Consider the following 17,596-nt stretch of genomic DNA (forward strand, 5'->3'; position numbering starts at 1 on the left):
AAAATGTTTTATAAAAATAGTTCAGAAGTTAAGTTTGGTACTCACCTGGTAAACAACAGATCCCTTGTTTAGAAAACTGGAAAGAGCAAATACGCCTGCTACATTTTGATGATATTTGTAAGCTAAATACATTGCCATGGCTCCCCCCATTGAAAATCCACCTAAAAGTGTCAAAAAAAAAAAAGTCATATCAGCAAGATTTATTTTTCAAAAAAAGCAAAAACAGCTATTATAGGATAGGAATGTGCATTCTTTAGTTTTTGGACATCCATAATGAACAGATGAATGTAGCACAAAACAAATGGTATGCACATCCGTCTATAGTGCGTCCATTAGACACACCATTCGTTGTGCGTACATTCGTGAGATACGCAATAAGCGTCCAAACAAATGAAACGAATGGTTGCACATCCCTATTACAAGATAACTGAAGTGTTCCAAATGAATAAGCTCTAAAAGTGGGGAAATGTAGCACTGTCTGTCTAGGTTTCATAACATATGTCGCAGCAAGTTGATTAGAAAAAATGAGATCAGCTTGAATCTTGCTTAATGCCTCTGGTAACATTTTAACTGGTTATGGTCACTTACAACTGATTCATTTACTAGATCTTTAGAGTGACATCAACATATAATGGGGCGGATTTTCAGAGCCCTGCTCGCCTAAATCCGCCCAAAACCGGGCGGATTTAGGCGAGCAGGGCCCTGCGCGCCGGTGAGCCTATTTTACATAGGCCTACCGGCGCGCGCAGAGCCCCGGGACTCGCGTAAGTCCCGGGGTTCTCCGAGGGGGGCGTGTCGGGGGCGGGCCCGGTCGTCGTGGCATTTCGGGGGCGTGTCGGCAGTGTTTTGGGGCGGGTACGGGGGCGTGGCTACGGCCCGGGGCGGTCCGGGGGCGTGGCCGCGCCCTCCATACCCGCCCCCAGGTCGCGGCCCGGCGCGCAAGAGGCCCGCTGGCGCGCGGGGATTTACGCCTCCCTCCGGGAGGCGTAAATCCCCTGACAAAGGTAAGGTGGGGGCTTAGACAGGGCCGGGTGGGTGGGTTAGGTAGGGGAAGGGAGGGGAAGGTGAGGGGAGGGCAAAAGGAAGTTCCCTCCGAGGCCGCTCCGATTTCGGAGCGGCCTCGGAGGGAATGGGGGTAGGCTGCGCGGCTCGGCGCGCGCCGGCTATACAAAATCGATAGCCTTGCGCGCGCCGATCCAGGTTTTTAGCAGATACGCGCGGCTCCACGCGTATCTACTAAAATCCAGCGTACTTTTGTTTGCGCCTGGAGCGCAAACAAAAGTAGGCCTATTCGCGGAGTATGAAAATCCGCCCCAATAGTTTTACAAAATCCAAGAGGTTTTGTCATCATCATCATCAGTATCTGTCTCCAGTATGAACAGTAAGCTCACCATGAATTAATTTCGCTTTTCATTTGTTTGCAATGTTACAAGCTTACTTTTGAAAAATATTGGGACCCTTCCTTTGCTTAGATGTGTTTACAGACACTTAAAGGTGAATTTTAAAAGCCTGGCATGTGCCAAAACCGGGAGATATGTTGGGCCAGAATGCAGCAAGCAGATTTTAAAAGGTGCCCGTGTAAGTGCATATCTCCAGCTAAGCGCAGAAAGCAAAAATTCCAAAAAAGGGACAGGGTGTGGGCGTGGTCTGGGCAGGGCCTAGGCATTCCTGGATTTCAACTTCAAATTTACATGTAAATAATTACACGCGCACAGGCGCACGCTGGGATCCCGTATTTCATAACTTTGCTTCTGCTATGAAAGACATGCGAGTAAAAAAAAAAAAAAAAAAAGATCAGCGGAGTTTTAAAGGTAGGGGCTAACAGGGGAAATGGAAAGCTATTAAGTTAGGAGGGTGTGGAAGTCCTATCCCTTACCTGGGCAAACTGGAAATGGCGTCAGCACGCATGTGTACTAAAATCCCCCCTCCACTTACACGGTAGCAGCATTTGTGCACATAGGCACATGCCCACTTAAAATTAAGCACACATGTGCGCACGGGCAGTCTATTTTATTATATGCGTGCATATACGTGGATGCAGGCTGACGAATGTGCACATGTGCGCCAGTGTGCCTGTTTAAAAATGACCATCTTAGGACTTAATTCACCTAAATTCATGACTTATGAAAAAACTTCTGATCTTATGTTTAAGTCCCCCCCCCCCCCCCCGCCCCCTCCAAATACCGCTCCCTCCACACTGCTCCTAAGCAGTATAGATCTCAGAAAAAGTGAAAAAATCTCTTTTACACAGGTTTTTGGGTTGGCCATCAAGCCAAATCACATAGGGGCGGATTTTCAGAGCCCTGCTCGCCTAAATCCGCCCAAAACCGGGCGGATTTAGGCGAGCAGGGCCCTGCGCGCTGGTGAGCCTATTTTACATAGGCCTACCGGCGCGCGCAGAGCCCCGGGACTCGCGTAAGTCCCGGGGTTCTCCGAGGGGGCGTGTCGAGGGCGTGTCGGGGCGGGCCCGGTCATCGCGACGTTTCAGGGGCGTGTCGGCAGCGTTTTGGGGGCGGGTACAGGGGCGTGGCTACGGCCCAGGGCGGTCCGGGGGCATGGCCGCGCCCTCCGTACCCGCCCCCAGGTCGCGGCCCGGCGCGGCCCGGCGCGCAGGAGGCCCGCTCGTAAATCCCCGGAGAAAGGTAAGGGGGGGGTGTAGACAGGGCCGGGCAGGTGGGTTAGGTAGAGGAAGGGAGGGGAAGGTGAGGGGAGGGCGTTAGAGGATTCCCTCCAAGGCCGCTCCGATTTCGGAGCGACCTTGGAGGGAACGGGGGTAGGCTGCGCGCGCCGGCTATACAAAATCGATAGCCTTGCGCGCGCCGATCCAGGTTTTTAGCAGATACGCGCGGCTCCGCGCGTATCTACTAAAATCCAGCGTACTTTTGTTTGCGCCTGGAGCGCAAACAAAAGTAGGCCTATTCGCGGAGTCTGAAAATCCGCCCCATAATGTATTATCAGTTTCATGACAATATGCATGATCCTTATTATCCCCTTTTGGATATGCAGCAGCAGCATCTCTTGGTATCAACAACACATACACTGGCACTTTGAGCATACTCCAACCATAAAGTCAACATGAACTGAGAACAAAAAAAGTAAAAAAACAAAAATGCTTGTAAAAACTTGTTGCCACATAGTCTGATTTAAATATGCTCAGAAGCACTGATGCAACCCAATTTTCTAGGTATCAAGGAGAAATTTGAGGAATCAAGACTTCTTTGGAAGTCCAAATGATCATTAAAAAAATGAACCCAGCCAAACACCCTATTGACGCCATACCCAATCCAACGATAAAAAATATCGAACCACCAATAACTAAGATGATAACTGAAATCGTAAACTTCTCCCTCACGGAAGGAAACTACCCAGAATGTCTAAAATCGGCAATCATCAAACCCATTCTGAAAAAGAATAATCTTGATCCAGAAAACCCACTGAACTACCGACCCATATCAAACCTCCCATTCATTGCCAAAATCATTGAGAAAGTTGTCCACACACGGCTCACTGACCAACTAGAAGAAAACAACATCCTGCTACCCACTCAATTTGGCTTCAGAAAGCAACTGAACACTGAGATGCTACTACTAGCAATGAACGACTTCGTACTCAAAAGTTTTGAAAAAGGCCACAGCTACCTTCTAATCCTACTCGACCTATCTGCAGCCTTTGATACAGTAAACCACTCCATCATGATTGACCGTCTATCCGAAATTGGAGCTAAGGAAACAACCCTACAATGGTTCTCCTCTTACCTATCACAAAGATCCTACCAAGTGCTACTCAATGATTCCCTCTCAAAGAAAATCAATCTAAACACTGGAGTTCCCCAAGGATCCCGCTCTGTCAGCGACGCTCTTTAACATCTATCTGCTTCCATTACGCCACTTCCTATCAAATCTCAATCTGACCCACTTCATCTATGCTTATGATATTCAAATATTAATCCCAGTAAAAAAATCACTAGAAGAAACATACAAATTAACAGCAACTTACCTAAACAATATAAAGGAAATACTAACCAACTTAAAACTCATCCTCAACTTCGACAAGACTGAAATGATCTTATTAGACAGAAGGAACAACTCTCCTCAAATACCAACACTCAACCTAATGAACCAAAATACGGTTATATCTCCAATCAATCATGCTCGCAACCTCGGAGTAATAATTGACAGGAACTTTCTTTCAAAAACCATAATCACAACAAAAATCTAAGACGGATATCATAAACTACTTACACTCCGTCATTTAAAACCTTTTATTGCCAACAATGACTTCAGATCAGTCCTTCAATTACTAATTTTCTCCAACATAGATCACTGTAACTCACTCCTTTTCATCTTACCTCTAAACACTATTCACCCACTCCTGATCATACAGAACGCATCTGTAAGAATCCTCACTGGATCTAAAAAGCACGACCACATCACTCCAACACTTATTTCACTACACTGGCTACCAATAAGATTCAGGATTGAATACAAAGTACTATCCATCCTACATAAAATTATATATGAAAAACAAGAAAATTGGCTAAGCTCCTCTATAAAACTAAATACCCCAAACAGAAACCTCAGATCAGCAAATAAGGGACTTCTAAAAACACGCTACAATCAACTCACCTCAACCCAAAAGAGAGCAATATCTCTAGGTAGCCCAAAACTCTGGAACTCCCTCCCAACTGAACTCAGAACTCAAGAAAACCTAAAAACCTTCAAAAAAGATCTAAAAACATGGTCGTTCAACAAAGCATACCAACTCACCCAATGAACACCACAACATCACCATCCACGCCTCCTTCTTGCAAAATCCTTCTTATAAGGATGACTGTACAAAGCTGTAATGCATTCTACAAAAAGCAGTCAAATCGCTTAAGATATTCACAGAGGTTTGAAGCAGATGATTTGAAAGTGTCGAACTCAAGACATCCAAGATCCAATAACTCAATTCTCAGCCACATCAATGACACAAAGTTGCATTTTCTCGAATGCCCACAAAGATGGAAGGTATTACAAAGGCCTTGGGGCAGATTTTAAAAGGTATGCATCCGGCACGCACAAATGTACGCCTGATTTTATAACATGTGCGCGCAGCCGCTCGCATGTTATAAAATCAGGGGTTGGCGCGCGCAAGGGGGTGCACACTAGTGCACCTTGTGCGCACTGAGCCCTCGAGGAGACCAGCTGGCTTTCGCCGTTCCCCCCCCCCCCCCCACCTTCCCCTCCCTGTCCCGCCCCCCAGCCTGAAAATAAAAAAACACCTGTACCTTTATCTCAAAAGTTATGTCTGCCACCCCGCCCCACCACCACAACCCCAGACAGTCTGCCCCGCCCCCTCCCACCCGCCCATTCAGAAAAGCCCTGGGACTTACACGCGTCTCAGGGCTTTAGGCCTGGTGTGCGTAGGGCTTTTAAAATCTTCCCCTTAATGTTTTAACGCTGAACGGCTTCATCAGGAGGGGTCATAGTCATGTGATATATAGTATGCCGGTCAGCATTAATACTGATAACGCATCAAAATCTGGATTTCATTTGAATAATAAATAACTGCCGTTCCCCGATGCTGTCAGGAACATCAAAATAGAGGCTGCCCGGCAAGTCAGCTTTATTGCAAGTGTGTCATTGTTTCATTACAAGCACTTTGTATATATTTTGACAACGTTTTATGCTGATATCTATACATGTTATAAATGCATAACAATACAGAGAGTTTAGAAGTCTTGTGAATGAGGAATGATCGACTAGGGCAATTGATAAATGTATGTGTGTGTTAATGTGCCCATTTTATTTTTTGAATAGTTTTGATATTCTTTGCCATTGTGATATAAAACTTGCAACATTAATCATCTTTCAAATAATTTAAAACATTAGTGGTGTCACCTCATTTTAGGGTTCTCTGACGGATATATACACAATATATATATATGTGTGTGTGTATATATATCCATCACAGAATCCTAAAATGGGGTAACACCTTATACTCAAAAAGACGGATCATTTATTCATTAGCAAATCCTCACCTTAATTAACTATACAATATTATATATATATATATATGTTATAAAATCAGGGGTTGGCGCGCGTGTGTGTGTATATATACATATATATATACATATATACATACATATATATATATATACACACACACACACACACACACAATCATATATGAGGATACATCAAAAGCATCCCACTCAATTTTTATCTTATTTCTTCATATTTTTCTACACAGATTTTTATCAAAAATCATCCATATAGCAGAGTAACTTCTTGCTAAAACATACAAATCAGGTCAAGCTTAATCAAATTGTATCATCCTTGTTTTCTTTTTCTTTATAATTGCACCATATTCACAGATGTGTTCCTAGACGTGTTTCCAAAGATTCACACACCCCAACATAAAGGTCTCGATGCTTTACCACCCAAACAGCTTCAACATCAGGGGGAATTTTCATCCCATATAGAAAGTATCTCATTTAAACTTTTGGCTCTGTTCAGTTTTTACCTTCCATTTTCATATTTTGTTTTTTTGGGGAAAGCATATATATATATATATATATATATATATATACACATACATATATACATACATACATACACGCACACACATACATATATACACTCACACACACACACAACATACTTATTAATAAGTATAGAAATTTTACTTATAAGTCTGAAAATAAGCAATAAAAGCATAAAATATTGGAGTTTGTATTAAGGAATATACACAAAAATACTTCCCCTCACAGTTCCCAATGTGAGTCTGATATAGCTTTGGAAATATGGGAACACAGCACCGGGAAATCAGCAACAGCTCATCAGGCATTTCTTTAACCACTTATAATGTTCAAAAGCTTTTCCTCTGATTTCAAACAGTTAACTTGAAGTAGGTCTTTTTATGTTGATTCTGCTGACCTTTGACCTAGTTTCAGTTTCTCTCTTGGCTACTCCCATGTCTTCTTGAGGCCCCAACTGTCTGTCTTAATCACACCAGCAAGCAATTAGGTGTGGCCAAGTCACTACTGTCCTGTTTTCCTCTGATATCTCTACAGTTAGCCTCTGAGTAACTGCTCTTTAATATATCTAATCTCATGACTTGTTTTTTGTTACAAGCAGGCTAAGAAAAACAGCATATTTATTCTCAGGACTTATAGGCCTTATACCAAATAATTACACTAATAATATGGATTACACTAATAATATCAGTGATTCTCTGCTTCACTACTGTCTATTGCAGTACAAAATTCTTCACGTAAGCTAACCAGCTGCTTAAAATAATTTCCCTTGTACTTCCAATAACTGCTTTGTTTACAGCTTACCGGTAGGAGTTTTAACAGAGCTAATTTGGGTATTCAACGGAAATATATATATGGAGGCAAAAGAAAAGGCAAAATATATCTCCCCCTCCCCAACAAAAAGGTAGTGGGGAGGGGGATATATATTCTGCCTCTTCTATCACAACTCTGCCAGTATCTTCGTAAACAAAACCAAATGGCAAAAGCTGGAGGAGCCTCCCCCAAAACATAAAATCACTTTTATTAATAACTCTTTTAAATGTAGGTCTTCCACTTTATTTTTTTTTTTGAAGGAAAAATGAAGCTCTCTACTAGTAACAACCACATTTTAATTATTTGAAATTATAACCTTTTTTTCTCTTCTATTTATGTTTTTCAAATAAGCCATTCAAGTATAAACTTGAATTAACCGATCATGACATCATCATAATATTCAGCCACAAAACTAACAAAACCAAGTAGAATAAAGAAAAATATGTTAAATATTTGTGATAAAAAAGGGAGAAGGAGGGGTCTCAGGGAAATTTAGAGCCGATGCATTACACCTTTTTATCAGTGGTACAAACAAGTTTCATTGTGGAGGTTAATAACACATTCAAATATCTGATATTCTTAAAAAAAAAAAAAAATCCAATAAAATCTAGAGTTGCAATAGCTGCGTACATGACAGAATATATTTTACATCCTGTTTAAAAATGCATGCACTGAAAACTCATTACTACTTTTTAAATGATTTAACCTAAAACTTTTGCACCCAGTTAGTCACAACCTGGCAAGCCAACCTACAATTACTCACTGGCAATCCTTTACAATGCAGTCACTTTCAGTGTAGAGGAATATTAGGTAATGCTACTTTCATGTGGCTCACACTGCTAAAAGAAAAATTAATACAAAAGCTAGCTCTTTGAATTCAATTTTCCATGGAAAAGTCTGCAATTTATCTCTTAGTACCACAAAGGTCTCTAGGTAGATACCGTAGAGTAAGTTCAGTGCAGACATTGATTTCAATGAGCACTTACAGTTGGTGGCAAACCCTTAAGATTCTAAAAAAGATATTTCAATATAAGCCTGGGTTTGACATGATACATAAAACACATGTTGAATTACCAGAGTTTTGACCCTTTTAATGTTTATTTCTAGTTTTCCTGCATAGGAATAGCACATCTACTCCTTGGCAAAAGGACTAAAATGTAAAATTCCAACTACTCATTATTTTCTTCTGTTTCCTGCTTAACAATTTCGTAATGTCTTTAACAAGGTTAAAGGCAACTTCCTTGCAGTAGCCAACCACATTCTCTTCTTATGAATTGGTGACAAGAATGACTTCCTAGCCAGATTTCTCTCTTGGCAAAGCGGCCTGACATCTTTTTCAGCCAACAGCTAAATGGCACAATTTTACTGCAAAAACTCTACTGTTCCTCTCCCCCATGAGTATTATATCAGGGTACAATTTTTCATCACTTTGATCTAACACAGCATTTGGAATCCAGATGAACTGATGTGCTGCAAAGGAAAATCATAGCATAAGAAGTGAAATGCAATGCTGGGTCAAACCAAGATCCATTGAGCCCAGCATCCTGTCTCCAACAGTATTCAGGCCGGGAGATCCCTTAAAGTAGATGTCCTGTATTTCTTGTTAGTCATCTCTAGGGATAGTAATAGCTTTTTTCAGTCTATCAGGTTAATAATGTTTTATGGCTTTTTCCATAAGGTACAAAACCACATGAAGGATTCTTCCTCCACAATCTTGTCCATATCTCTTTTAAACCCACTATGCTAGTTGACTGTGTGCTTTGTGAAAAAAGTACTTTTTATGATTTGTTTTGTTTCTGCTGGTTGTTAGTTTCATGAAGTGTTCCCTTTTTTTTTTTTTCTTTTAATACAGTGGGGTTCCCAAACTGTCCTAGGGAGCCCCCAGCCAGTCTGGTTTTCAGCGTATCTGCAATGAATACGCATCCACTGCCTCCGTTACACAAACATTTCTATCATGTGCATTCATTGAGGATATCCTGAAAAGCAAATTGACTGGGGGGCCCCGACGACAGGTTTGGGAACGTCTGTTTCAGTACTATCTGAAAGGGTAAATAACCATCCTTTATTCACCTGTTCCACCCCCCTCATTAATTCATAAACTTCTATCACGTCCCTTGTCTGTTTTAGTACTATCTGAAAGGGTAAATAGCCATTCTTTATTCACCTGTTCCTCCTCCCTCATTAATTCATAAACTTCTATCACGTCCCTTGTCTGTTTTAGATCTATCTGAAAGGGTAAATAACCATTCTTTATTCACCTGTTCCTCCTCCCTCATTAATTCATAAACTTCTATCACGTCCCTTGTCTGTTTTAGATCTATCTGAAAGGGTAAATAACCATCCTTTATTCACCTGTTCCACCCCTCTCATTAATTCATAAACTTCTATCACATCCCTTATTTGCCATCTCTTTTCCAAGATGAAGAACCCTAGCCTATGTAGTTTATCTTTAAAGGACAGGCGTTCCATCCCCTTTATCAATCTGTCACTCTCCTCTGCATCTTTTCTGGTTCCATTGTCTTTTTTGAGAAGGGGCAAGCAGAACTGCACAACGTTCTCAAAGTGCGGTGCACCATGCAGCGATACAGAGGCAATCGGATATTTTCTATTTTAGTCTCCATTCCTGGCTTAACGGATCATTCCCAACATTCTGCATGATGGAAACAGCACAACCGTTAGTGCTCAGCACTGCCTGACAAGAGACACTGGTTCAATTCTCAGTTTAGGCTCTGTAAGCCCAAACGTACTGAAGAAGTAGCCTCATAGCTGTTTGGAACAGGAATAAAGTAAATCTTGCAGTACTTTTACGATGGATAAGCAAACGCTGAGATGTGCCAAAGAAGAGGTCGCTGCAGTAATAAACACCTATATAGGAGAAGGATATAGCCAAAACTGCAAACCACCCCTCAAAGACCGAAGGCTTTGCATAAGACATGTCAATTTTCAGAACACAGGGAAGCACGCACCAGGAACAACTTGGTAGACGCTCAATAACTGATAAAGGTGAGGTTCTCTATGTCTCAACAGCACTAGTTGCAATAGACCCATCAAACAACACTTTTTTCCTGGAGCTCTCCCTGGATATCTACCAAATTAAATGCATTCAAAACTGTTGGGTGCCTGGTTCCAAATACTAATATGCAACAGCCAAATGAACAAAACATATCTCATATATAAACATACTTAAAATGTTAATGCTGAGAATGGACCACAGTTTATTCTGAAGGAGGAAAGGAAATAGGTACAATAAGACAGGCTTATTTTCCTGGCACACTGCCTCCTTACATCCAGGTTTTTTTTAACCACAAAGATCTTAAGAGGAAGAAAAGTTTAGAAATGATGAATACTACTTAAAAAAAAAAGGTATTACATTTACAAAAAATGTATTCTTGGTAAAACAGGACAAAGTAATGTTTTGGCTCACAGTCTGATATGACAAACAAAACTACATACACAAAAAAATAATGTGCTTCCATTATGAGAGCAATGCGGTCTGTAGTGGTTACAGAAATCTGTAGTTCTCCTACTAGTGAAAGTAATTTGTCATTACTGTATGGGTGAAACCATATTGTTTACACACACCGAAGCATACGCTAATGAAAAGCCGACTGTTTTCATTGGCCGGTGTATCATACTTCGGCAAGGACAGTGGCTTAACATTTGTGCTGTGCATGGCAGATAGGAATGCACTGTCTTTTGCAATTCCATTCATTTTCTAGCAAAACCTAGATTTTCTGGAGATAGACGAATACAATTATCTGGAGCAGTATTCTAGAGAGAGAAAAAGGGGTTGATTTTAAGACCCACGTATGGTTCCCGGCACACGCACCGATTTATAACATGCGAGCGCATGTTATAAAATCCGATGGCCACGCACGCATGTGTGGGTGGCCCGTTACTCGCAAGCGTGGGGGGGGGGGGGGGCGGGATTTCACTAAGCAACGAGTGGCAACAAGAATTGGGCTTCCCCATTTCCTTCCCAGTCCGCTCCCATTAAGGAGCAGACTGGAAGGGAACTTCCCTATACCCCTATCTAAGAACATAAGAACATGCCATACTGGGTCAGACCAAGGGTCCATCAAGCCCAGCATCCTGTTTCCTACAGTGGCCAATCCAGGCCATAAGAACCTGGCAAGTACCCAAAAACTAAGTCTATTCCATGTTACCATTGCTAATGGCAGTGGCTATTCTCTAAGTGAACTTAATAGCAGGTAATGGACTTCTCCTCCAAGAACTTATCCAATCCTTTTTTAAACACAGCTATACTAACTGCACGAACCACATTCTCTGGCAACAAATTCCAGAGTTTAATTGTGCGTTGAGTAAAAAAGAACTTTCTCCGATTAGTTTTAAATGTGCCCCATGCTAACTTCAAGGAGTGCCCCCTAGTCTTTCTACTATCTGAAAGAGTAAATAACCGATTCACATCTACCCGTTCTAGACCTCTCATGATTTTAAACACCTCTATCATATCCCCCCTCAGTCGTCTCTTCTCCAAGCTGAAAAGTCCTAACCTCTTTAGTCTTTCCTCATAGGGGAGTTGTTCCATTCCCCTTATCATTTTGGTAGCCCTTCTCTGTACCTTCTCCATCGCAATTATATCTTTTTTGAGATGCGGCGACTAGAATTGTACACAGTATTCAAGGTGCGGTCTCACCATGGAGCGATACAGAGGCATTATGACATTTTCCGTTTTATTCACCATTCCTTTTCTAATAATTCCCAACATTCTGTTTGCTTTTTTGACTGCCGCAGCACACTGAGCCGACGATTTCAATGTGTTATCCACTATGACACCTAGATCTCTTTCTTGGGTTGTAGCACCTAATATGGAACCCAACATTGTGTAATTATAGCAAGGGTTATTTTTCCCTATATGCATCACCTTGCACTTATCCACATTAAATTTCATCTGCCATTTGGATGCCCAATTTTCCAGCCTCACAAGGTCTTCCTGCAATTTATCACAATCTGCTTGTGATTGAACTACTCTGAACAATTTTGTGTCATCTGCAAATTTGATTATCTCACTCGTCGTATTTCTTTCCAGATCATTTATAAATATATTGAACAGTAAGGGTCCCAATACAGATCCCTGAGGCACTCCACTGTCCACTCCCTTCCACTGAGAAAATTGCCCATTTAATCCTACTCTCTGTTTCCTGTCTTTTAGCCAGTTTGCAATCCACGAAAGGACATCGCCACCTATCCCATGACTTTTTACTTTTCCTAGAAGCCTCTCATGAGGAACTTTGTCAAAAGCCTTCTGAAAATCCAAGTATACTATATCTACCGGTTCACCTTTATCCACATGTTTATTAACTCCTTCAAAAAAGTGAAGCAGATTTGTGAGGCAAGACTTGCCCTGGGTAAAGCCATGCTGACTTTGTTCCATTAAACCATGTCTTTCTATATGTTCTGTGATTTTGATGTTTAGAACACTTTCCACTATTTTTCCTGGCACTGAAGTCAGGCTAACCAGTCTGTAGTTTCCCGGATCTCCCCTGGAGCCCTTTTTAAATATTGGGGTTACATTTGCTATCCTCCAGTCTTCAGATACAATGGATGATTTTAATGATAAGTTACAAATTTTTACTAATAGGTCTGAAATTTCATTTTTTAGTTCCTTCAGAATTCTGGGGTGTTCCTACCTTTTCCCCTCTCCTCCCTTACCCCTACTTAACTATTAGGGTTTTTTTTGTTTTTCTACTTATTTCAACTTTGGAGTTGAAGTAACCTCAGCATGCTGGCCGGCTGCTGGCTTGCACTTCCCCGGGACAGTGGCTAATGGTGCTGTCCCGGCCCGATCCCTTTGGAGAGGCCTGGCACTTCTGCGAGTAACGGGGTTTACATGCATGGCCGGGACCATTGTAAAATGCGCGCAAGGCCCAGCCACGCACGTAAACTTCGAAATTTACGCGCATAGCCTTTTTAAAATCCGGGCTAAAGAGTTTAGCCAGGTAATGTACCTCAAATACAAGGTAGGTACAAGAAATTTAAGCACAGTAGATCAACTTTTATCATCCAATATCTGAAAACATCCATTATTTGGTAAAAAAAATCATGAGCTTCAGTTCATGTTTTTGTTATCCAGGAATAACATCTATTATCCAAAAATTCTCAAGTACTTAAGAAAGAATTCCATTTCGTGGAAAAGTGACTTATCCAAAACATTTGGGGGAACCCCCATTATAAATTAATATCCATTATGCAGAAGTCATGTTCCCAATCCTTTTGGAATATGGTGTTCTACTGTATACAAATGGGGAACATTTTCAAATAAACCCAGATAGCATTTGTAATTTTGAAAGAGAAAGAATATGGATACTTTCTCTTTTGAAAATGTGCACAAAGTGGGCTGAATTTTTAAAAGGATTTACATGTGTAGGTGGGCTTTTGAAAATTGCCAGGGAGTGAGGGTATAAGAGATAATAAGTTTTTACCACTGTATGCAACCAAATATGAATACTGATTCCACAGGAGGGACACTGACATATATGTTTCAATAGAAAAATAAGATGAGGAACTATTAATCCAGAATAACGATACAGACCCAGGTTATCTGATCTCTCTCTTTTACTTTCAGAAATTTTGGCCGGCACCGGGAAAGTGTACAGAAAAGCAGCAAAATTATTAAAAGTAAAAACTGCTTTTCTGTACACCCTCCGACTTAATATCATAGCGATATTAAGTCGGAGGCCTCAAAAATTAAAAAAAAAAAGTAAACATTTTTAAAAAAAAAATTTAAAAATGTGCCCGCGGCCCACGGGTCAAACCCGCTGACAGCTGCCGCTTCTGTCAAAAAGGAGGCACTAGGGACCCGTGGGCCCTCATTTGCATGTTGTTCCCTCCTGAATCGCGCGCACAGGAGAGTGGCCTGTGCGCGCGTCGGGAGACCGGGTGCTCACCAGCTCTCCTGCGACATTTACTGAATCGGCCTGATTATTAGCCAGGAAGACTAAAGAAAGCTATTGCTGTCCTGGGAATGAGTAACCGGAATCAGATCTGCTTTATGGGATCTGCCAGGCACTTGTGACCTGGATTGGCCAATGTTGGAAAATAGGATGCTGAGCTCTGACCCAGCATGGCGCTTCTTAGGTTCTAACGCAAGCCCTCATTTCTCAGAGCGAAGGCATTTAAATCGATGGTCATGCGCCACACAACACAATTAAAGTGCTTCTATTCTTAGGGCCAGAAAAAGATATTAATAGTATATTAATAGATGCCCTGAGATGTCTGATAATTGCTTCATGTGGAGCTTTTATCCAGAGTGCTTTAGAAAAACAGTGAGCATTGCTACCCAGTAACTTATGCCATCTACCTCAGAAGGATGAATGGCTGAGCTGACCATGAGAAGATCTGAACACCAACTCTATTGCAGAAACAGGGCTGAAAAAGAAACACTATTTGTCAGATATCATCTTGTGAGGGCAGCAAATGAGATGCCCAAAAAAAAACAAGAGTTGAAATAAATTGATAAGTGATATTCTGTACGAATAAATGAATACCTAATACAATTGCTTCTTTCTGCCTTTACATTTTTTTTTTTTAACAAACATCAGCACCAGTATCCTGAACCTGAGTGGAAAGGTTTCCTATCAAAATGTAAAACAAATTCAGTCCTGAATTAAAGTTGATGTGTGGATGTGCAGTCCGTGCATACTCATGGAGCCAAAAAACCCCAACCTCATAAGCCATCTTTTTCTTTGGAAAGTATGTTAGAAAACATGGCTTACCAAGAAGTATCCTATTCTTAGGGATGCCAGCTTTAATTTCTTCATTAATCAAATCTCCGAGATGCTGGGACATTGATTCAAGGGATTCAAGATGCTCTGGGCATTCATTGGAGATTTTATATCTGTCAAACCACACTGTGGATAAGGCCCCCATCATAGGTGTGTATGACCTGAAAAAATCATTAATATAATTTATGACCGAGCAGTTAAAACTAACCACCCTCCCCTCTCCCCAAAAATACCCCAAACCCAAAAAACTGTCAAATCCAATGGGAATTTCTAGCATGAATGAGATTCCACCAACAGGAAATATCAACCCACATAAAACTGGTACAAAAGGATAATAAAACATAACATTTGTGTAATAAATATTGAGTATCATCATATATAACTGGAAGTCAGCTAATAAGGCACAGAATCCATCCAAGGTTCTAATCATTGGTCCAGTGAATTTAACCATGCATGGATGCAATACCAGCAATATCCAATTCTTATAGCTAACAGGTACATTTTATGCTTTATAATCCTTTTTCAACAATAAGGTGCCCAGCTTCAGGTTACTGAAACCAGCCATGTTCCTTAATCTTCATGGTTTCTGCAGATTTGTTCTTATAAAATAATACCATTTCCAAAAATGTTTCATCTTCTGTCATACAATCCTCCTTTGCTTCTGGATCTGGTTTTTTCTCATTTTTCTTCTTTTACTTTCCATCCCACTCACTTCCTGGGCCCCGTCTTCTGTGCTAGCAGAGCTACTTACATGTAATAGGTGTTCTCCTAGGACAGCAGGATGTTAGTCCTCACACATGGGTGACATCATGAGATGGAGCCCAGCACAAAGTTCTCAGAGTCCTCCATCAAGGACTGGGATGACTTGCCCTCCCAAAGATCGTAGGGGGCATCCTCCTCACTCTCTGTGCCCGGGGACACCTGAAGTGAAGCCCCTAGTGAAGTTTTATGCTGAGACCCCGATGGTCTCGGCGACACTAATTGAACCGGTACGGGCTCCAAAGGCACCACTGGAACTGGAGGGTGAACTGGCACTAAAGGCTCTGTGGGCATTGGGAGCACCGAGGGAATCGATAGCTCCGACGGCATCAATCCTGAAGGCCCTGGGAGGACTAATACTGGTCATGGTACCTTGCGCGATAGTGGCACCATCAACCCCAACGGTCCATCCCCATAAGAGGAGTCACTCACCGGGATAGCCACTGGTGGAGGCCGCATCGATGCTCCCTTCATCATCGAGGTGACTCGGGGCATCGGGGCAGGCTATGTCAGCAAGACACTGAGCAGCAGGTCCAGCCACTCCAACACAGGTGCAAGCACCGATGGAGTCGGCTCCAGTGGCGGCAGTGGTCCCGGTGGAATTGGTGGCTCAGTGTCCTGCAGGGCTCGGCCGACTGCCAGCTGCACATCTCTCCAACTCCTCAAATGCTGACAAGGACAGGAGAGATTGAGGAGGCAGCGGCGAAATCCGATCGGCCCCGGAACCATGGGGGGGATCTGTGCCCTCCACTGGCCTCAGTGGGGATCGCCGTGGTCTCTCTGGTTGCACGGAGGGCAAGGCTTCTTTGGTCTGGGACCACTTCGGCGGCAGCATGGATAGTACCAGTGCCCTCCTGTGGTCAGACACATGCAACGACAAGGATCTATGGCGATGTTTTCTCAATTTCTCCCAATGTTCGGCCGGTCTTTTCCCAGAGCTGATGGAGATGGCGAGGATCCAGAACTGGAATGAGAAGAAACAGACATCGAATGGTCCCCTGCACCTAGTTCTAAACTGGCAATCTGTAGCAGGAAGACACCAAAGGGGTCGGGGTCATAGTGATCTCCTTACCCTTTGGTGTCAAAGTCCCCGATGCCAATATCAAGGGTTCCGACTTTTTAGCACCAAACAATTTCTCCATTTTATCAAGGTGCCCCCCCACAAACTTTGGGGGTCATCTGGGCATAAAGATCACAGCCACAGACATCATGCGATGTCCCCAGACACAAGACACAGACCTCATTAGGATCTGTGATGGACATAGTCCGGGGGCACTGGGGGCAACGGCAGAAGCCGGATGATGCTATGGGAAAAAGAATGCAACGCGCAGTCAGTGCCCAGTGGCCTCCAGGAGGGGACACTGTCAGTAATCTACCGCAAACAAGGAAAACTTACTACAGCGCCCAAAAATAACCCCAAAAAGCGCAGAGGGACCCAACAGGACTCAGGAAGAATAGAAGAATAGTTTTCCACACAAAAAGAGTGTGAGCTCCATAGTCGCGAGGCTTCAGCATCGCGGAAAAAAAAAGACTGAAGAGTGACCCTGTGTGGACATATGGATGATGGCATGCTGGGTTTGTCAAGTGTGTCTGTCAAAGTTTTTAGAAACTTTGACAAAAGTTTTCTGTGCCGGGCTCCATTTGATGATGTCACCCATGTGTGAGGACTACCATCCTGCTTGTCCTAGGAGAATGCTGTTTTTCCATCTTCCATGCCCCTCCCGTTTTTCATTCTATCTTTCATATAATTGTTCTCCAT

At 42.4% G+C, this 17,596-nt stretch overlaps 1 protein-coding gene across 1 annotated transcript in view; it reads right to left on the reverse strand.

Moving 5' to 3' along the window:
• The window catches only part of LYPLAL1 (lysophospholipase like 1), a 51,695-nt gene that overhangs the window by 4,223 nt on the left and 29,876 nt on the right, over window positions 1-17,596 (reverse strand). The window contains exons 3-4 of the mRNA XM_029593182.1: window positions 15,070-15,239; window positions 46-161 (exon numbers count right to left, since the gene is read on the reverse strand). Of these exons, the coding sequence (XP_029449042.1) occupies window positions 46-161; window positions 15,070-15,239 (286 nt within the window). The remainder of the gene's footprint in view (window positions 1-45; window positions 162-15,069; window positions 15,240-17,596) is intronic.

The sequence above is a fragment of the Rhinatrema bivittatum genome, chromosome 3 (assembly GCF_901001135.1).
Source record: "Rhinatrema bivittatum chromosome 3, aRhiBiv1.1, whole genome shotgun sequence".
Classification (NCBI taxonomy): domain Eukaryota; kingdom Metazoa; phylum Chordata; class Amphibia; order Gymnophiona; family Rhinatrematidae; genus Rhinatrema; species Rhinatrema bivittatum.